We start from the raw sequence: 22,185 nt of genomic DNA, 5'->3' as shown, positions 1-22,185 counted from the left end.
GGTAGGACCATGGAGGAATCAGATGAGTCAGTTTCATCCAAAATAGCAGTCTAAATGCACCATGCAAGGAGTTATGTGAAGAACTTGAAAAAAAATCATCAGTGTCTCCAAATTAACCAGAGGCAATCTCAGTAAAAACGGGGACCTCATTAGGCAAAGGAGAGCAGGGAGGTATCCCCCCAAAGGTGGTTGATAATATACAGTTTCATTGCCAAGAGCAGCAGTAGAAAACTATAAACATCCATAGTATCCTATGTTGGCAGTAGTAACATGCACACGTGACAGTTCAGCAGCTGAAGTCCCCAGCCAGGGAGTTAGAAGATTAGGACAGCTTAATGCATGTAGAGGGATCTCTTGCAGGGTAGGAAGAGGAGATAAGGAACTACACAGATAACCCTGTAGCCTTCTGGAGTGGACTGACCATATGATGTAACTTGATCAAATCAATCGAATCGTATAATTCCTGTTTTCAACAGCAAGCATAGTTAAAAGCACAATCTGAGTACCTTGAACAGCAAGGACAGGCACCGGTGCATGATAGGAAGGGCCAAACTCTTTCTTGTCTGCAGTTTTCTCCCATACTAGAGGCCCAACTTTGGGAATCCAGCCAGAAGTCACTGGCTGCTCTTTCACATTTTCACTAGCAGAACATTTAGAAGTTAAATTAAAGTGCTGATCTCAGAGGTTTTGTAATTCCTGCAATACAGCAAAATGTTAATTGATGTCAAAGGGCGCATCTGCCTCAACTGCGCCAGGGTTTTCAAGATCTGGAACATACACTTGATCGCCCAAATTAACCTTGTAGGGAGTCTGAACACCCAAAGATCTAGGCAGATTTTTTAAACATCTCTGGACTCCATACTGGTGATGGATCCAACTACGATCTGCACCCAATACTCTAGCTGTTAAGGACTGCTATAAGTCACGGTTCTTCTGTTCCACTATCAAATTACCCTCAAGATGATAGGGGGCAGATTAATGCACAGCAGCACCCAGGGTGTCCATGGTGTCCCGGTAAGTCTTAGAGGCATTGGCCAGTCCATGGTCTGAGTGGAATGCCGTCACTACATATGTACCTAAAAAGGTCTGCAAATCTATAATACCAGTTAGTTGCCATGTCCATAGAAATCAGAAACATGAATCAACAGCCAATAAAATAAATGTAATTGTATTATCCGTATGGAGTGGCCCGCAGCTATCTAAATAGAAACATTGTAATGACTTATTTGCAACTAAATGGGGTTCCTGTGGTGGGTGTGTAATGGTGGAACTTTTCTTTTTGTTAACAAATGTCACAACAAAGGACATATTTTTAGTCTGTTTATAAAGACCCTGACTCCAGAAGTTTTTTTGTAACAAAGAAACTGTAGGTTCCATAGCATGGGCAGATGCTAATCCTTCATGAGCAGCAAATATTAATTCTAACCTCCGGTCCTGGTTGGGTATCTCTTGATCACCCACCCCGGGATTGAGGGCAAAAGGAATATATTGGGATCTCAACAAAGTATTTTGCTGGATAGCTTTTAGGTAGGGAAGTGCCACTGGTCGAAGCAGTGACTGCAGCCATTATGCCATCATCTGTTCTTGTATGTGAACGAGTAATCGCTGCTACTAACACAGGCTGAACATTCGCCTGAGCACTTTCGTCAGCCAATGAATTCCTTACAACTTGTACACCAGCACGTTGATGACTCAATGTGTGAATGACATGAACCCATGGCAAAGCATCTTTAAGAGCTGCCACCTTTCCCCAAAGCAACTTATGCTTGATAGCCTTACCTTTAGAATCTATGAATTAATTGAGGTGCCAATAATGTAAGTTATTAGGGGACTGGACTCAGTAATAGAAAACACACACTATAAGTGTGGGAAATTCTGGATCTGTATTCTGCAGTGCCAGAACCAAAGCTTTCAGTTCAGCCAGCTGAGCGGTACAGTCACCCAAAGTTTCTGTATAGGTTTTTTTGTACCTGAAATACACCATCTTTCATGAGACCCTTTACTGCTGCACATGCTGTTGAGTACTTATACCAACTACAAGCTGGGCTGGATCATCAGTATATATTATGTAAGCATGCAGATCTAGGGGCACAATTTCATTAGACATGGGGTGTTCTTGTTCATACTGGAGACATTCCTGTATCCTCAGTGTAGGGTCTTTTGCATAATGTACATCAGTAGCTGTTAAGGGAGTAGCCCACTAGATCCATCTTGATCCATTTAAGGCTTTCACCTTATAGACACTTGCCTTGGTGAAAACCTTTAAGACTGGAATAAGAGACACCACAGGACGTTCCTTTAGGACAGTTGTTTGAACGGTAGTCAGAATTTTTTCTATCAATGTAAAATTGCATTTCTGCATTGGAATATAAATGCGATTTATATGCAATTGTACAATTTCACCTTCATTAAAGGTGACTTGTGTAACCGCTGGAACATAGAATGATGTGGATAACCAAACTAGTAGTGATAACACGATTATGTAAGTGTTTAGATGCAACCATGCCTGTTTATAATGTTCCGAGAATAGTAATATGCTCAGTAGTCTAACGTTGACTGGAAAAATCAGGGCAAATTAAATCGTACAGCAGTTTAACCCGTTGTGCAAAATCAGGTATGTATGTTTTACCAAAGTTTAGAAAGCCTAAAAGTGAATGAAGCTTTTTTAGGGTATTTGGTCGTTGTAAGAGAGCACACTTCTCTAAGAAGTGTGGTGCAAGGCATTTGCCTTCATTAAATAATTTGTGTTGTAGAAATAGAACACTGAAAAAAACATGTTTTATTTTGGAAAATTGAATTTATAGCCATGTTAACAAAGACTATAATTATGCGATCCAGTCTGGCCAAATGTGTGTTTAAATCATCATCTTTGAGGTAAATGTCATCAACGTAAGACAACGCTTCTGAGTCAATTTCTTGTAAAATGTACATTACTTGGGCAGCAAACAGTCATGGACTGTTCTTATAGCCTTATGGGAGCCTACAGAATCTTTACTGGGTCCCTAAAGCTATCAAAACTGTAAAATCTCTGCTTTCAGGTGCTATATTTTGACAAAAAGCCATCAGAAGTATCCAATGTAGTTTGTATTTTTTACAAACTATGGGCCAGATGTACAAAAGGATTTTACCCATTCTGTGTCTATGGGAAAAAGCTTTCATACATATGGCCCTATATTGTTAATTAAAGCTGTACTGTGGGAATTTTGTATAGCAAAAGTCTGTGTATGACTGTTTAAATGTCTATAGTTTATTTGATATGAATGATCTGGTTCAACTACAAGTAATAATGCATTGTTCGTAAAAAAGATAAATGGCTCCATCATAGCTTGATATTCTAATTGTGATAGAATCTCCCTAACAGGGCGTTTAGCTTCATGCTTAATAAGGTATTGTGTTTGCACGTGCGGGATTGACCTTATACGTATAACATGATAACGGGAGTCATTATCCCATCCTGCCTGATTCCAATATAATGATGGGACTTGCACAATAGTCCATTCTGCATCATATGCTTCTATGACTTCTTATGAAATAAGAGCAGAAAAAAGATGGCAGTATTACATCCTCCCCCGTGGGACTTTTCTAACAAACTCAGGCAGTCAATCTACCTCAGCCAAGAGATTGGCATATGTGTTAGTCAAATTCTGCCAGAATATTACTTTAATAGTACGTGATATATCCCCCTCAATTTGAATGTCCAAATCACAAAGTCTAATAGGAAAACGTCGCTGCTGATCTGGACTCTCAACTTGAATACAGTCATTAGTTGGTCGTGCCACCAGAGTTTGGCAAACTGTTGACCTCTGCTGCTCTGTTGAATAGTGTTTTTGCCCACGTTTTGTTCAGAAGAAGAGTTCTGAGTATTTGTTGCATATTTTGCGGAAATGCCTGCCACTTTCTTTTGTTTTAAAATGTGATTTTGTTGTAGAAGTTTCTCTTCTTTTTTTATGATCAAATTAGGGGAAAATTGTGATAACATTTTCCATTTCACATACTCTTGGTGTCTGCATTCGCTTTGTCCCCCTCTCTCTGACTTTTTGTCTGAAGGGTCCTCTAAGGAATGAGAAGGACATGTATCAGAAGACTGATGCCTATCACACTGTTTTATTGTATCACAGTATTAGATTTTATTTTCATTTGTGGCTTGCAAGGCCTGGTTCCAAAATTATCCCGACCTATTGATGTATAGGTTTCAGAAATAATTTTACGTCACTCATGTTCCTGATCTGCAACGGGGACCATCACGATTACGTTGGTGTATGGCCAAAGAAGTTCCCTCCCTTTTAATAATACTTAACATTATTGAGGATATTGTGGCAAAGTTGCCAATTAGTTTCTGAGTGTGCTATTTCTAAGTGTTCATATGGTCTATAAGCAGGCTGGAAGAACTGGAGTTGCAGTGTATGTGTTTATTGTCTGTGTATTGGCATCAGCTGCAGAAAAATTAATTCAGGAATAAAAAACTCTGCATTTATAAGGTTCATGTGCCTCAACCATGAAGGTAATATCTCCACCGCTATTGGCTAGCCCATGTCCAAGTAAGTGAGTAGTAAGAGACTGTCTACAATTAATAGGAATATTCACTGGTTGCACCTTATTTAATGAACGGAATTCAAAGTAAGGAAACGCTATAGTGGGGTAATCCTTTTAAAAGTTCAAGCTTGAACAACTTAAAGATTCAAATAGTTGTTTCTTATTCCTATTAAACTGAGGAGGATACAGCATTTTCACCGCATATGTCTCCGTATAAAGGGGAAAAAGAAGCCTTGGCCACACAGAAAAATAACCCCCATACTTTGGTATTAGGTGTCAGAAAGCTGTCTAAATGTGCAGGCGATCTTCCTTCGCAAGATGAAGATCAGGGTCAGCAGAGTTGCATCTCATTCACAGTTCACAGTGGTCCCATGATAATCCCAGCATGAAGTGCTCCTCTCTCTGAGTGTAGCATGGATGCTGTTTATATAATAAAACATTGTCCTTATCGCACTGTGTCAGAGGTGCAAAACAGCTTCTTTGGTTTGTCTAACATAAATAGGTTGTCTCTGACAAGCACAAAAAGAGGAAACAAGGGCATTGCATACTGATTGTACAACCGCGGAACTAAATGTGCAGCTTGCATGGCAACAAGCCTCCCAAGTATAAATGCGTATGCAGCACTTTCTTGTGTTAGTGGAAAAAAATTAAAAAGTCACCATTAGAAAAAGATGTCAAGCTAAAACGGTAATCTAAAATGGACACTAAGCGCGGACCCTGCAACAGGTGGGACTAATGGCCTCCTGCATTGTGCTAGTGATACATGCCTGTTGGCATATGCAGGCTCTGCAATGGGACCTGAAGTTCCAGTGGGCACTGTATCAGGAAATCTCTCCAACCTGATCAAGATCTTGGCTGGAACTGCAAAAGATTTACAGTGGTGGCTGACAAACTCTGATTTTGGTTAGCAGAGACCTCTCTCCTTTCCCCAGCTATAGCGGACTGTGAAGACAGAGGCATCAGTCCTAGGCTGGGGCGGTCACATGAGATAAGTGGAGATCGGAGGCCTCCTCATCAACTTGTTGGAGCTCCAGGCAAGCCAATTGCATTAAAAGCCTTACTTCCTTCAATCAGAGAAAGGCTAGTGCAGGTGTTCACGGACAGCACAACCGCCATGCTTTACTGCAACAAGCAGGGCCAGGGCGGGTCGTGGATTATCGTCAAGAGACCCTGCGTCTCTGGACATGACAGGCACGTCAGATTATTACTCTGTTGGTTCAGCAGTTGGCAGGCTCTCTGAACATCCGAGCAGACAGACTCAGCCATCATTGCCTAGCGGATCAAGACTGGTGCCTCCAACTGGAGTAGGTGCAAGGTCTCTTTCAAGAGTGAGGAGAGTCTTGGTTAGATCTGTTCACAACTGCAGAGAATGTGCAATGTCAGCAATTCTGCACGCTGGAGTTTCCAAGGCGGCTGTTGCATCTTTTGTCTTGAGTGGAACTCAGGCCTTCTGTATGCCTAGCCACCAGAAGCAACCAGGTGAAAGTCATTCCTGTTGATCCGGATTGAGCATAGAGAATCTGGTGTCCCAAACACCTGAGCCTGAGTTTTGGCTGCCCTTTCAGCAGGGTCTTTTCTCTCAGCAGCACTCAAACCGGTATACCCTTCGCTTTCATGTGACCCCGAAATAGCATTTCCGTCCTACCTTGATCATACCAGAGACTTTCTGGTGGACGATCAACTGTTTTTGGGTGTGTCGGAGCGAAGAAGGGTTGGGTTGTGCAGAAGCAAACCATTCCATGATGGCTAGTGCTCTGCATCAAAATCTGCTGTGCATTGGCCAAAAATCAAACACCCTGTGCGCTTGCATGCTCATTCAACCAGACCTAAGGCTGCCACCACACCGTTAGCTCGAAGAGTCCCCGTTCTGAACATATGTCAGACAGCAATGTGGGAGTCACTCAACATATTGACCAAACATTACTGTCTGTACAGTCAAGTCCTTTTATGATTTGCATTTTGTCCTGCAGGACGTTTGGGCTAATCTGCTTGCAGATCCACCTGCGACAAAGTGTTGCTTGCATATCTATTCTAACGAAAGGAAACTGCCTCTAGAAGTCTCTATCAGATGAACAAGTTACTTACCTTTGGTAATGCTTTATCTGGTAGGGACTCTGCCTAGCCGCAGATTCCTTACTGACTCTCCCATCCCCCCTCCTGCGTTCTGATTCCTGTATAAAGTTACCCTTTTGAGGTCCTTAGCACTGCACACAAGTGCATCAGCAGTCTTTGTGGCTCTGCTCTTTTAGCATGGAAAGTCATGAAGAGAAACTGATGTTAGCACGATGGGGGTGGCGCCAGTATAGGCATCATGCACATCACATTCGGCTCAGTTGACATAGAGGGGGTGATTCCGAGTTTGGCTGGTGGCGGGCGCCGCCAGCCACACGGGAACCGCCAGAAGACCGTACCGCGGTCAGAAGACCGTACCGCGGTCAGAAGACCGCGGCAGTCATTCTGAGTTTCCCGCTGGGCTGGCGGGCGACCGCCAGAAGGCCGCCCGCCAGCCCAGCAGGAAACCCCCTTCCAGGAGGATGCCGGCTCCGAATGGTGCCGGCGGAGTGGAAGGGGTGCGACGGGTGCAGTTGCACCCGTCGCGATTTTCAGTGTCTGCATGGCAGACACTGAAAATCTTGGTGGGGCCCTGTTAGGGGGCCCCACGACACCCGTTACCGCCAGCCAGGTTCAGCGGTCAAAACCGCCAGAACCAGGCTGGCGGTAAGGGGGTCGGAATCCCCATGGCGGCGCTGCCACCTACTGGCAGGAGTACTGCTCAAGATTTTCCAGTTCCAGGGATAATTCAGAGGTAACGAATCTGTAGCTATATAGAATCACTACTAGATAAGGCGTTACTGAATGTAAGTAACTTGTTCTTCACTTACTCATTCAACTTTTTTAGTGGAATGGGTGTGCTGTTCTATTTAGTGTTAATGACTATATTTCTCATTAACACTAAGTAGAACAGCATACCCAGCAATAATTTATAAGGATCCCCTAAATGGGAAGGAAAGGTTACTTACATTCTTCTCCAAAGGAATCCTTGTGAAAGTCATATGCAGCCCTCTCACCTCCCTGGAAAAATGATTGCAAAGCGTTTTTTATTTGATTTTTGTCTTCTTTTTTTTAATCATATTTCATCACTATTACACAGAATGCAAATTAATTCTGATGATAGCTTGGATACTACCCAGAGTTCATGACTGCACAGCGCTTGTCTTATGTACAGGTTCTTGTTGCATAAATATGAACTGAACTTTCACCTGTAAGGCTGGATGGGATACAGAAGGAAGATTATACCCTAAAAGGCAGATTGGCAGTTTTTCTTCTCATGTCTATGACAGCCTGTCATCTAACACTGTACTGCTTTTTCTTTTTATTCCATTTTTAAAAAAGGTTTGTGAAATATGTTTCTGGTCATCTTTTATAGACTACTTGGCTTCATTTTTTAAATGAAGTTTGGTTAATTTGTAGCCTTTTATTAGTCTGCAGATAGATTTTTTTCACTCTTTATAGCACACGTTTCTACTGAAATATGCTCCAGGGTCCAGTGCATGAGTGGGGCAATTCAGTGCCTATAACTTTGCTGAAAGTTCCCTGCAGGAGAACTAGGATTATAGGTAACTATCTGTTCCTTGGTTGCTGTTCTTCATCCATATTGAACATAAATCAGATAAATCCTGAGTAGTCTTTCTCCTTATGTGACCTATGAAGAGAAGAAAAACATACCTCCCCACAGGTGAAGTGTATTGTGCCTATCAGGAGTGGTAGTGTATTGTGCCTATCAGGAGTGGCGTAATTCCCAGTGATCATCGACAAGACAGCTTCAGGAGCTGTGTTTTTCTAGGTCATCCCAGCAAAGTTATCCAGGTCAGAAAACGTCAGCTAACCTAGTAGAACTCACACTCCCTCACCTTCTTCATTGGAAGAGTGAGCCTGCTTTAACCCTGGCCCGCTCTGTGGTCATAAGGTACCTGTACTTACTGGTCCCAGACTATAGGGACTGGACTTCACATCATAAAAGACTTTGCCAGGAGCAACTAAGGCTTTTAATTTGGCATTACATATTTTTAGGTGCCCCCTTTTTATTCTAGGCCTGACTACTTTTCTGAGGTGATACCTTCTGTTGTCAGCATCCTTTGGATACCAGCTCACTATATCAAAGTAAAGTCTGGGGTTCAATATTTTGAGCTTTATCCAGTCAGTCACCTCCATGTTTTAACTTTTAGGTCTCAAACGCTTCCAAACATGACTGTTTCACGTCAAAGCACCCACCATAGGATAGCTTTCCCCATAGAGTTAAATTTTATCTGAAGGTCTAATGCCTAGCATGGCAGAGAGAGGGGGGTACACAGATGTTTTGTGTTGCAGAAGGTGCTAGGATAGTCTGTCTGGTAATCTGCTGAGAGCAGGACTAAATTACCTAACAGGGTGAGCTTGCTTTCTACAAGTACAAGATAAATATGGATGAGGGGTTTAGTGTACAGGACAGTAACTGAAATTTGGGAAGGCAGGAGCTGTGAGATGGAAAATGTTTGAGCACATTGGGGTTGTGGAACTCAAATGGGTAAAACCTGCAAGAACAAAACTACACAGACAAGGCATATAGTTTAGCGATAAGAAGAAACTGTGACAGTCCAGACAGAATAAGGATAGACAAACTATAAAATACTTTGCCTGGGAGTTTTGCTGCTCCTTGGAAAATGATCTGTTTGATGAGATAAGATAGTACAAAAGGCATAAAGCTGTTAATCTCTGGCAACTCACTCAGCACTGGCTGTACAAGAGGCACTAAGCCTCAGGATCTCACTGCCATTCTATGTAATAACAATAGTCAAGGTTTCAGTCTAAGCTCAAGAGAGGGCAAAAGGGATTAGAGCAAGAAACACTGAAAGCAGATACTGTGCTTAAGAGACTACATCAGATTCTAAGAAAAGAACCAGGACTGAACTCAAAATCTGCAGAAAGGTCAACACTGATATCCATGAAAGTGAAGGAACAAACATATTAGGACAGGGCTGAAGCAATAAACACAGGTTAGGGGAAAAGAATCTGAGACTAAGAATCTGCACTCCCGCAAGGGTAAGAGAGCTAAAGTATATAGACAGAACCGGAATCATGGTTACATAGTGGGACAGAAAGGCACTTGCATCAAGAAAAAGAAACTAATGAATCAAAGTACCAAAACAGGGAGTGGAAAGCAAGAAACATTGGGGAAACCAGAGTACAAAGATTTTGATGAATGCATCCACCTGTGGATTCTTCAACTTTTCAATATCACAGTGCACCAGCATTCCACAGATACTTTTCTCCACAGCTCTCTCACGTCAGCAAAGATGTCACAATGCCACAGCTCCTTACGCGACTCCATCTGACGTCATAGGAGCCATAAGTCGTTGGCATAATGACATCAGTTCCCTTTTTTCCACACCTCAAAATGTAATATTTCTTTCACCGCTCCCTTAGGTTTCTGTTGGTGACAGTGTTTCAGGTTAGAAAAACAGTAGGTACTGTTTTACTACAATAATGTCTCCAATGATGAAGTCCGGATTCAAGCCCAGCCTGCACTGCTAGGGTCAGATGTCGATCATGGACCCTCACGACAACTATCTTTGGTGTCTCAGCTCGGACCACGATGTCAACACCTGTTCTTTGTGCCGGAACATGAACTCTAAGGCTTTGAACGAAAGGGAAACAAAGCTCTTTATGGCCAAGGCAATGAAGGAGAAGCGAAGAGAAGTCCTGAGAATTCTTGACCTCATTCGGAGTCACAGTCTGCCCGTTCCTCGAAGTCATCTAAGAGGAAGCACAAAAAGAAGAGACATCACAGTTCCTTACGTATATCTTCAAGAGATGTCTCTCCATCATAGGTGTCTCCGCCTCCAATGTTGACTCGAATTTCTCTGGCTCCATCCCTTCTGGCTTGCGGCAACTCCTTTGAGTCCTGTTAGACCATCGATTTCACCTGTGGCTCCTGATCCGGAACCAGAAGTGGTCCCTGCGACTCCAGTTCTTCCTCAGGCTCCTTGACAGGATAAAGAATATCCAGCTTGCCCTGCTCCCGGGTCAGATCCTTCCAGCTTACTCAGTGCTATATATAGCATTTTTACCAGGCCCGTGACTCCATGTGGTGTACCTGTGGCCCCTGTGGATCTGATGTCCTAGTCCCTGGGAGGTCTCCTGCTGCTGTATCAGCAGGCTCTGTTTCTGTCTTTCATGCCAATGGCCCAGTTTCCCTGGCCTTCTCTGGTGCCAAGGAAGGTGACTCCTTCGCCGACTGACACTCGTCGGGGGTCATTGGTGCAGGTTGTGCCCATACCGGCATCCGAAGTCTCCATGCCGGCATCAGATCGTTCAACTCCAGTCCCTATGGATTTGGCTGTTCTTGTGTCCCGTATTGATACCGTAGAGAAATGTTATGGCTTCTGGAGGAAGAACACTATTTCTGCTCACAGCAAGACCCAGACCTAGAAGGTCAATTCTCCTGACTTTGAAGGACTGGATGTGGCAAGTGGTCTGGACCCTTCCCTAGAATGGGAGTTGTCATTACCAAAGGGCATGCGTCCTCCTGAGGTCACATCATGTGTTGATAGGAAAGGCTACCCCTTCCTGCAGCAGAATGTAAGCCTGATCTACTGACAGAAGTACTTCACTCTACTTCTTGTGTATCAGAACCACTTTTACCTTTTAATGAGGCTTTGACTGAACCTGTGTTGGACATTTGGCAGAAACCGTTGTCTACTCTGGCAATGTCTCAACCCATTGCCAGAAGGTACAAGACTGCACCAGGGAATTCTCTGTTTTTAAGCAGTCATCCAACACCTGAAAGCGTGGTGGTACAATCTTCCTGTTCTTCAAAATCGACACCAGGATCCTTCCAAACATCTCCAGTAGACAGGGAGTCAAAGACATTGGAGTAATCCGCGAAGAAGGTTTATTCTCCTCCTCCTCCTTGGCAACGTCGCAAGAAAGCAGCCCAAGTTCCGCCATCTTGGAGCATACCTTACCAGTGAGAGGATGGTTTTTCCATTTTTTACCACAGTGGGGTCCATAACATCGGACTTGAGGATGTTGAGTACTGTAGAAAATGAACACTTCCTACCCTTAGGAGTTTCCCCCACCTTTCCCTCCTCAACACTGTTTTTGTTCACAAAGGACATCTTCTGCTATTGGTTTCAGGTACAGGGGCAGGGGTGCTATTCTGGTACTTTCTGGTTTCCAAAAAAATAAGATGGTCGTTTGCATCCGATCCTAGAACTCAGGGTTTTGAATTGGTTCCTCAAGCAGGAAAAATTTAAAATGCTGACACTGGCACAGGTACTTCTTGCCCTCCACAAGGAAGACTGAGTGGTTTCATTTGATTTGCAGGATGTGTATTGTCACATTCCTATTCTGCAGTCACACAGGAAGTATCTCTGCTTCACGGTGGGATCTCAACATTATCAGTTTTCAGTGATGGCAGTGCTCGTGGCACATCTCAGAAGGTGAGGAATGCCGGTATTCCCTTACCGGGACAATTGACTCCTGAAAGCCATGTCTCCTGAGTTGGTGTTGCATAACTTGCAGTTCACAACTCAATTGTTGTACAACCTGAGATTTTCCATAAACGTGCCCAAGTCTCACCTGGAGCCCTCTCAGTGTACCCTGTTCTTAGGTGCAGTACTGGACACTACAGTGAATCGTGCCTACCCTCCTCCTCAGAGGATTCAAGACATTCAGGCTATGATTGCAATATTTAAGAAAGGAGCGATGGTTCCAGTCCTGAAGGTCTTATGCCTGCTCAATTTGATTGTTTCCCGCATTCTGTTGGTCACCCATGCACGCTGGCACATGAGCGCCATTTAGTGGTGCCTCCACAGGCAGTGGTTTCAACACAATGGAGATCGCGGATAGGCAGTCAGAATCTCCAGAGACACTGCAGCAGATCTTAGATGGTGGGGTGTGGATGGCAATCTAACCCAAGGGAAGCCGTTTTGTCCTCCACCTTCGGTGGTCACAGTGATAACAGATGCCTCCACTCTAGGGTGATCAGGAGATCAAAGGACTTTGGTCTCCAGAGGAGAAATGTTTTCACATCAATCTGTTGGAATTGCGGGCAATACATCTGGCTCTCAAATCCTTCCTCCTTCCATTTGTGGTCAGTCATTATACGTCTTGGCAAACAATACTACCGCAATGTGGTATGTCAACAAAGAGGGAGGTGTGGGGTTGCATCTTATTTGTAAAGAAGCTCTACGACTCTGTCCTGGGCTCAGTACCATTGGATTGGCATCATTGTGAATCAACATACGCTCGGATAGCCTCAGTTTGCATTTTTTAGCCAATCATGAGTGGCGTCTCCATCCGGAGTTGGTGCTTCACATCTTCTACCTATGGTGGACCCCTCAGATAGACCTTTTTGCTTCTTACAAGAATGCACACTGCCTGTCGTTCTGCAGCCTCCATTATCCCCTGCAGGGAGCATTAGGGATGCATTTCAGTTGGACTGGAGCTCCCAGCTGCTTTATGCATTTCGCCCCAAACCCTTGGTTCCTCAGCTTCTGAGGAAGATTCACTAAGTCCGGCCCCAAGTCGTAACTATTGCCCCGGATTGGCCACGTAGGGTGTGGTATACAGATGTTCTGCACCTCTCACTGTGCCCTCCGCTCCGTCTCCCTCATAGGGAAGACCTTCTCCTGCAGTCTTAGAGGCAGGTTCTACACCCTCGCCTCCAGAGCCTGCCCCTACATGCCTGGAGATTGAACAGGGCAACCTGAGTTCTTTTTTTCTCTCCCCCCCCATGTCGTAATGGATGTTATTTTGTTGGCCTGGAGACAGTTTATGCTGGCAGATGGGCTAAATTTGTAAAGTGGTGTGAAGAAAATTCTGTTGACCCCTTAAAAGCCCGTTCATCTGCTATTTTACATTTGTGATTTCCCTGGTGCAGCAAGATTGTGCAGTTGCTACAATTAAGGGATAGTTATCCGTCCTTTCGGCTTTATTTTGTTTACTCGACAAACCTTCCCTGTTTAAGTCCCCTATAGTGCTAAGGTTTATTAAGGGACTTATTAATAAGTATCCTACCACTCCCTTTATCATATGTCAGTGGGATATTAATTTAGTAATGCACCTTTTGAACCCTTGTATAGTTGTCCTTTGAGGTTACTTACCTTCAAGACTGTTTTTCTGGTTTCCATAACGTCAGCTAAACTTGTTAGTGAATTGCAGGCATTAAGGCCCTCATTACAACCTCGGCGGTCTTTCAAAAAGACCGCTGAGGCTGCGGGAGACAGAATACCGCCAGTGCCGGCGGTATTTCTGGCTCCCTATTATGACTTTTCCGCTGGGCCAGCAGACGGTAACAGTGTTACCGTCTGCTGGCCCAGTGGAAAAGTCACATCAACATTGCTGCTGGCTCGTAATAGAGCCGAGGGCAATGCTGATTTACAGCAGGTGCTGTAGCACCCGTTGCGCATTTCACTGCCCAAAATTCAGGCACTGAAATGCGCGACAGGGCTATACCTGGGGGCCCTGCACTGCCCATGCCAAGTGCATGGGCAGTGCAGGGGCACCCCAAGTCCCCCTTACCGCCAGCCTTTCCATGGCAGTGTTTACTGCCGTGGCCAGGCTGGCGGTCGGGGACTCATAATCCCCAGGATTATGAACTGGCGGTATAGTGGAGGGGCCGGCAGTATGGCCGTAGCTATTGCGCCATGGTCATAATAGCTGGAGTAACACCGCCGGCCGCAAGGGTCGTAATGAGGCCCTAAGTGTGAAACCTCCCTTCACGACTTTCTATTCAGATAAGTTGGTATTGAGAACCAGGGCTGCTTTCCTAACAAAAGTGGTTACTCCCTTTCCTTCCTACTTTTTATCCTCCTCCTTATCCAACTAAGGAGGAGAAAAGGCTTCATGGATTTGACCCTAAAACAGATGTGAGCCTTTATATAGACTGGACACGTGATCTCCGGCAGCATGATCAGCTGTTTATTGGCTACGTGGGCAAATGAAGGGAAAGGTTGTGCATAAGAGAACATTGTTCAGACGGATCATCCTGCGCATAAAGATCTGCTACGCCATGGCTAACAAAGAGCTACCTGAAGGTATAAGAGCTCACTCCACTAGAGCTAAGTCTTCTACTTCTGCTATAGCTAGAGGTGTACCAGTAGTTGACATCTGTGAAGCCACAACTTGGGCCTCCCTTCACACCTTTGTGAAGCACTATTGCTTCGACTCCAAAGTGAGGAGGGATGTTCACTTTGCCAGTTCTGTCTTGCGAGATTTTTTGGTGTAGGCAGACAAGCACCCTCCTCCGAGTGTGGCTCTGCTTGGGGATTCTATTCAAAAGTGAGGAATCCACAGGTAGATGTATCCATCAGAAGAACAAGTTACCTTCGGCAACTATTTCTCTGGTGGTTACCTCACTGACCCACCCACTTCTCCATTGTTTGTCGGCATATGGCAAAAGAACTCTATTTCTGTTCTTATAAATATTCTATATATGTATCTGGATTGCGACATGTTGTTGCATTTGTGATATTGGCTTCACCTGTTCGCCTCAAAGGCACAAAAAAGCGGGTGGAAACTGACACCAGTTCTCTGGCTTCTTATAGCAACTATGACATCAGAAAGAGTTGCATGCAGAGCATTGTGACTCCCTTGTTGGAGAGTTATGGAGAAAGGTTTCTGTACAAAGCAGGTGCATTGGGATATTCAGAGGTGAGGAATTCACAGGTAGATACTGTATCCACCAGAAAAGGTGTTACCTAAAGTAAGTAATGTGTTCATCAGTGAGCAAGCCTGGAACCAGAGCAGCAAGTGGGCACTGGAATGAATGAAGTGTTAGCAGAAAAGACCAAGGCAAGCTGCTGCATTCTGAGCTTCCAGGGTGATAGTAGCTAGAACCTCAGAGAAAGAGCACAGGTGGAGGAGCAAGAGGCAGATGTAAGTCATCAGCGAGGTGCAAAGAAAGGGAGAACCACCAGTGAAGGGAAGGTTGCAGAAGAACTTTGAGAAGAAAGGTCTGCGGAACCCAGCAGGTACACAGACGTGAACAGGCACAGCAGATGAGGAGTGTGGGATAGAGTTGATTATAACAAGTCTAGGAAGTAGATCTGAATGAGTGAGTCTATCTTTAGTAGTCAGAAACAATGATGTTGAATGAAGTGCCACTCTCAGGACATGATCAGTTAAAGGTTGGCCAACAGAATGAACTACATGTACCACAATGCACCAGGATGGTAAAGTGAAAACTGAGGCTGGAATGTATAGTGAAGCAAGGTATGCGCTGTGATGGAGTGTTCCAACATGGTCAGGTCTAAAGGCAGAACCAAACGGGGCCTACATGAGCGCCGTAAGGTGGCCATGTGGCTGAATCCTGACATTATTATTTATCATATTTTCAATTGAGCTATTTACTTACCTTTCAATAAAAAGTAATTTTCTGTTTACAAAGTAAAAAAAGCACTAAGTATACAATAGTGTTTTTGGGCTTTATCTATTTTATCACACTAAATCTGAGTTTCTGAGTCCCTCCAACTTTTGGAGTAAGCTCTAATTGCTTTTCCTCGCCACCCTGCGAGAGTCAGATGTTTTAAAGTCCTCTCGTGGCTATCCAGTTAGTAGTGCAACAGTATAATGGCTTCTGGGACACCTTTTTTTGATGGCATTTGGAGTGACAGTTTTGTTATATTTTGCCTACTAAATCTGTTTCACACGAACTTCATTTTCCAGGTTGTGCCTCGATTGTATTGGCAAGAATGCATCCAAACTGGAAAGGCAAATCTCCTGGCTACCTACAAAACTTTTGCAGGAAGTTCTGAAGAGGATCACTTTTTGGAGTGCAAACGAATATAGGAAAGAGAAAAGAAAGCTTGCAGAAGAAAAAGGGAATGATTTTTCATAAAAGAGCAAGAATCTGGTTTTGTGCGATGTATATTTAAATGTTCCGCAAAATTTACAAAGTTATAATAAACTCGTTTAGACAAAATTGAGTTTACAGACAACTGGTATAGGAACATACACATGCCGTCGTGTATACATTTGTCATGTAACAAAAAATTCTCCAAAAGAGAAACATGATGTTGGTGTATTGTTCCTAGCCGGTTGCCAGTCATAGAGATGTGTTCGTAAAGCATTTATTTCTTTGTGACTTGCAGATTTTGCTTCACTGAAGTTGTCTCCCGCGTGTTAACCTTTTTTTGTTAAACTGGGTTATGAAGTACCATGCCCTTTGTTAAAAACAGAGCATTTTCTGTATTGTTATCAATAATATAAAATAACATAAACCTCAGATTCAGGGTCGATTATTATGACACCCTGAAAAATATGAATAATTACAAACTGTCAAAAATCACAAATTTCCTTCAGAATAATTAAAATAGAATTTCGTTCACTTTCCTGCTCACATTTGATTTGGGACTTGAGTGAAACAGAAATAGACTATGGTGGGCTTAAAAAGGTAACCCAGTAAAACTTCTTGAAAACTGCCATTTAATTTCCAAAGCTATTTAATTTACAAGAAAGGTCAAGCCCTCACAAAAGTGGGTGACTACCAGAAATTGCATTGCTCTTTTTAAAAATAAAAATAAAAACAAACTATGTGGTCATTTGACTTGTACTCCACCATAAGTCACGTTTTTACAAAAAATGTTTGTAAATGAATGTATGTATGCTTGTAAATAATAAAATATTTTATATGTTTACAATATGGTTGTTTTACTCTGAACCTTAAACTGCTGGTAACATTCTAGATCTAATCGTGAAAGCGTAGTCATGGTTCAAGTATAGGTGAAAAAAGTTGCTATCTTTGTTATAATCTTGAAGAATTTATAATACATTTCTAAAATCCATTTCTTTCTGCCTGGTTGTTTCAGCATGGCTGTGCCAGATACGTTTTTCGCTATTAGGCTACTTTCTGAATATTTATGATAATAATTTATTGGTGTATACACAAACCAACATCTGTTTCCATGGGGAAAGTATTAACAGAAATATCGTTGTCTGTCTGTAGTCTGGCTGTTCCAAATGCAACAAAGTTTCCTATGGGGTATCGTCTGCTCATCTAGTGTATGAGTACATTTTGACAGAATTACGGCTTGTGCTGCACTTTTTGTTTGGTGATAGATATTCAATCCAGTACCAGAAAGAAAGATTGCAACACATATTTTCTGTTTCCGTGGACTGTACAAAATCTGTGGATGGGTTACAAACACGGCTTTTAATTGGCTGGCCAATATGTCTTGCAGAACATTGTTTTTTTTCATTGAATTCCATGTAGATGGATTTTTACATCCTTCTAAAGCCAGCCTTAGCCATCTTACAAGGCCTCATGTCACTAGAAAACAATGCCCAAATGCACATCTCTAGTGATAGGCTCATGGATGGCATTTCGCAGATGTGTACATTTTTTGGCATTATAATTGTATTTAAATAGCGCTTACTACCCCTGATGAGGCGTTGAAGCGCTTTTCGGCAAGTAGCACCTTACTCCGGAACCCAAAAGGAGTTAGTGGTGGATTAGTATAGGGAAATACAAGCACAATGTTAGTATTATTATGAGTTAATTTGAGCAGAGGACATGTGAGTTTGTTAGTTGGATTGACTAGAGTAATGGAGGGATAGAGGAGGGATGAATCCAGAAGTGTTAATTGGGAGTTTATAGTAATAGGATGAGGCTTGGGATGAGTAAAGGAAAGATGGAGGAGGGAAAAGTATGTGGAAAGAGGTTAGAGAGATCATAGTAGCAGGAAAGGTTTTGGATGAGTCAAAGGTGAGATAAATGAGGGAGAATTTAGTAGGGTTGTTTGGGAGATCATGGTAGTAAACCGAGTTCTGGGGTAAGCTAGATGCGGTAAAGGAAGGAAGAGCGGTAGGCAGGATTATTTTGGAGATGAAAGTAGTAGAATGGGTTTTGGATGTGTAAGAGAGGGGTTGGAGGATAGGTTGATAGAGACATAGGGTGATGGGGAGACAGAGTAAAGCCTATGAGAGTAAAATGTATATTTTTTTATTTATTTATTATTTTATTTATTTATAGTTATTTTTAATTAATTATTTATATGTTGAATTTTATTTATTGATTAAAATGTATTTATTTGTATTTTTTCTCTAGTACAGTAGGACTAGAGTAATAAAGAAATAGATATGTAAATACATAGTAAGGCAATATATGTGCAAGGAATATAATAACGGGTATTAAGATGAGAAGAAAAGTAGTATTGTATAAACACAGACTTTCAAGATTTGTAATATTTGAAGTTAATTAATAAGTATGCTTTTCTAACATACATTTATCTTGCCTCAATTATTGAATAGCGACATGCTTGCTGTTAAATAGTTAAGATAACATTTGCTCATTGTGATATAAAAAAGAAAGCAGGGATTCATAAGTACCTAAAATAACTTATCTAGGAGCTATGCAATGACTTACGAACATGTTAAGCATAGAATAATATACACATATATATGTATATACACACACACATATACACACACACATGCACTCACACATACACACATATATTTAACCATGAGTAAATATACATTTGTTAAATAGGCTTGGCATGGCACTGCAGGGGCCCCCGTAAGAGGGCCCCACTGTGTATTTCAGTGTCTGCAATGCAGACACTGAAATACGCGACGGGTGCAAACTGCACCCGTCGCACATACCCACTCCGCCGGCTCCATTCGGAGCCGGCTTCCTCGTGGGGAGGGGTTTCCCGCTGGGCTGGCGGGCGGCCTTCTGGCGGTCGCCCGCCAGCCCAGCGGGAAAGCCTGAATGGCCTCTGCGGTCTTTCGACCGCGTAGCGGCCATATGGCGGTTCCCGCGAGGCTGGCGGCTACCGCCGTCCGCCTCACTCGGAATCAGGCCCTATGTGTCTAATTTATTATTATGTGTCACAGTGTCTTTTCCTCTGGATCTGCACGTCGCTGAACAAAAGTCCCACCTTCCGGCGTCACCAACTCAGAAAGCTATTATAGCACAGAGTTATGGTGAAGCCAGTCGGGGGGAAGGGAATTAGGGTAGGGAACAGCAGGGAGACAGATATAAAAAGAAAAGGTTAGAACAGATATGCATCTGCTCATTCATAGAAATGCAAGTTATCATTAGACTCTGGACTAAATGCGTCTCTGAGATGTCAGGTGGAGACCCCTTTTGAAATGAGGGCAAAGCCTCTTCTTTTAAACATGGAACAAGAGTAACTACGACCTCAGAGTCAAGAGATGGCAAGATCATTGAACTATGATTATACACAGAATATCAATCCTGTAACATCTATGTATTCACAACATAAACCTTTGATCATGACTTAGAAAATCTCAAAGAATTAAATATGCTTTCCACATCTTAAGCTTTTCAAAGAACAATGAAAACTATGATTTGTTTATCTTCAGAAATACTTTCACATTCACAACAATAAAGGCCAAAAAGGTTTTACTCCTAGAACTTGAAATGCTTTGCTTAAGAATACCAGGAAGCGCTTTTACGTGTCTTGCCTTAAAGCACTTTGCTCATTATACTAAGGGGGCGCTTTTACTCAAGTGGCCTAAATCACTTTGATTGTTGTGCCAAGAACCTTTTACTCCTGTGAACTGAAGCGCTTGAATTGTTGTGCCAAGAGCGCTTTACATCTGTGAACTGAAGCAATTGAATTGTCGTGCCAAGAGCGCTTTACATCTGTGAACTGAAGCTGTTGAATTTTCGTGCCAAGAGCGCTTTACATCTGTGAACTGAAGCGATTGAATTGTCGTGCCAAGAGCGCTTTACATCTGTGAACTGAAACGCTTGTGCCGTGCCAAGAGCGCTTTACATCTGTGAACTGAAGCGATTGAATTGCCGTGCCAAGAGCGCTTTACACCTGTGAACTGAAGCGCATGAATTATCATGCCAAGAGCGCTTTACATCTTTGAACTGAAGCGCTTGAATTGCCGTGCAAAGAGCGCTTTACACCTGGGAACTGAAGCGCTTGAATTATCATGCCAAGAGCGCTTTACATCTGTGAACTGAAGCGCTTTTATTGCCGTGTCAAGAGCGCTTTACACCTGTGAACTGAAGCTCTTGAATTATCATGCCAAGAGCGCTTTATATCTGTGAACTGAAGCGCTTGAATTGCCGTGCAAAGAGCGCTTTACATATGTGCTCTGAAATGCCTTTGATCGTTGCGCCAAGGCCGCTGTACTCTAGAAACTGAAAATGCCTTGCTCGTTATGCTAAGGGGCGCTTTACCTTTTGGAAGTAATGACTTCCTCCAAACTTGGATTCAGCAAGGCCTTACCACTACGAGTATGACCTACATGTTTTTGAATGCACCATGGAAACAAGGATACTTCGGTTGGATGACACTCTGCCATTCAGGAACTCTGCTCTTCTCCAGAGAAACCTCCACAAGGTCTGGCTGCATCGAAGTCTTCAAAATAGTGAGCAACGTGCTTGGGTGTGGCTGGGCTTTATAGGCCTGCCACACCCCAAGATGGCTGCTTCCTCTAAAAACATGGGAATTGTAGTCCCTTCACAGAATAGCAATGATAAGTGCATCTTGTCCACCAATGTCCTGACCCTGTAGCTCTAAGGGCTTTGCCATAGGGCAGACGACGTTGATGGTCACCTTTGGGACAAGAGGGGATGACAAGTGGTGCGCATAAAGCCCCGCAGAGTCGCGCAGCGGAGTAGCGGGCGAGACCTGGACTGCACCTGGCCTTATTCCTGACATTATGAAATAATAATAAAATATTAAAGAACTATACATAGCTAGAAAATACACATAATCAAATTATAAATATTTATCAACACAGGCATATGCAGTCCGTTGCTATTTGAATATGGTGGTTATGAAGGAAAGAGCCAACTCTTGAGTAGTCTTCTGAAGGCAAGGTAGTTATCCATGGATCCTTTATTTGGGGCTAATGAATTCCATAGTTTGGCTGCTTGAACAGACCAACTATTTTATTTTTCTTGTATAGTGGTGTTTTAAGGCTGGTGCCAATCTTGAGCGGAGGTTTCTTTGTTGAATGTATTTGGTTATTTTGTTTCTGATGAAAAGTGTTCCTGTTCCATGTATAGCTTTGTGGGTGATACAAAGCAGATTGAAGGTGGATCTTCTGGCAGTGGTGTAACCAGTGTAAGGCTCTCAAGGCAGGGAGATGTGGGGTTGTGGCTTTACATGTAGTAGTAGCATGGCAGCTGAGTTTTGAATGTGTTCATGTTTAGTACCTATGGAATTGTAATGATAAATCCATTTCAGTGGTAAAGTCTGATTTAGTGTTACAATTTTGAAAATGCCACAAGGAAACTAGCCACGTGTGCCTGCAGCCTGTCTTTCTGGGGTAGGGTCACAGCTGGGTTTGTGCATTCCTGCTAGTCATCCACACACAAAGGGAGCTTAAGTGTGACTGATGGGCCATCCTATGCAGGATGAGAGGGAGGAACTGGCCATAGCTTCACGCTTACACCTGAAAAGGCTGTGCTTTCTCCCCAGACATAGGACTGCTTAACCCCCAGTAGTGAGTCTAAGCCAGGGCAGGAAGGGAGGCCCCCCGTACACTTCAAAGCCCTTCTTTGAAGTCTCCTCCACTTCACATGCCCTACAGAGTATACAAACTGGACTTCTGACCCTACCAACTCAGTACACTTCTAGACCTGTGAATATTCTGTCAGGAAGAAAGACTGCTGTGCTG

The 22,185-nt window shown here is 43.2% G+C and overlaps 1 protein-coding gene across 2 annotated transcripts in view; it reads left to right on the top strand.

The window, feature by feature from the left end:
- KLHDC1 (kelch domain containing 1) overlaps positions 1-17,207 on the top strand; it is a 1,015,549-nt gene extending 998,342 nt beyond the window's left edge. For both annotated transcript variants that reach the window (XM_069208699.1, XM_069208698.1), the window contains one exon: positions 16,243-17,207. In XM_069208699.1, the coding sequence (XP_069064800.1) occupies positions 16,243-16,414 (172 nt within the window). In that variant the 3' untranslated portion in view covers positions 16,415-17,207. The remainder of the gene's footprint in view (positions 1-16,242) is intronic.
- Positions 17,208-22,185: the final 4,978 nt, after the last annotated feature.

Source organism: Pleurodeles waltl, chromosome 9 (genome assembly GCF_031143425.1).
Source record: "Pleurodeles waltl isolate 20211129_DDA chromosome 9, aPleWal1.hap1.20221129, whole genome shotgun sequence".
NCBI classification, from domain to species: domain Eukaryota; kingdom Metazoa; phylum Chordata; class Amphibia; order Caudata; family Salamandridae; genus Pleurodeles; species Pleurodeles waltl.
This window is presented reverse-complemented; position numbering and strand designations above follow the sequence as displayed.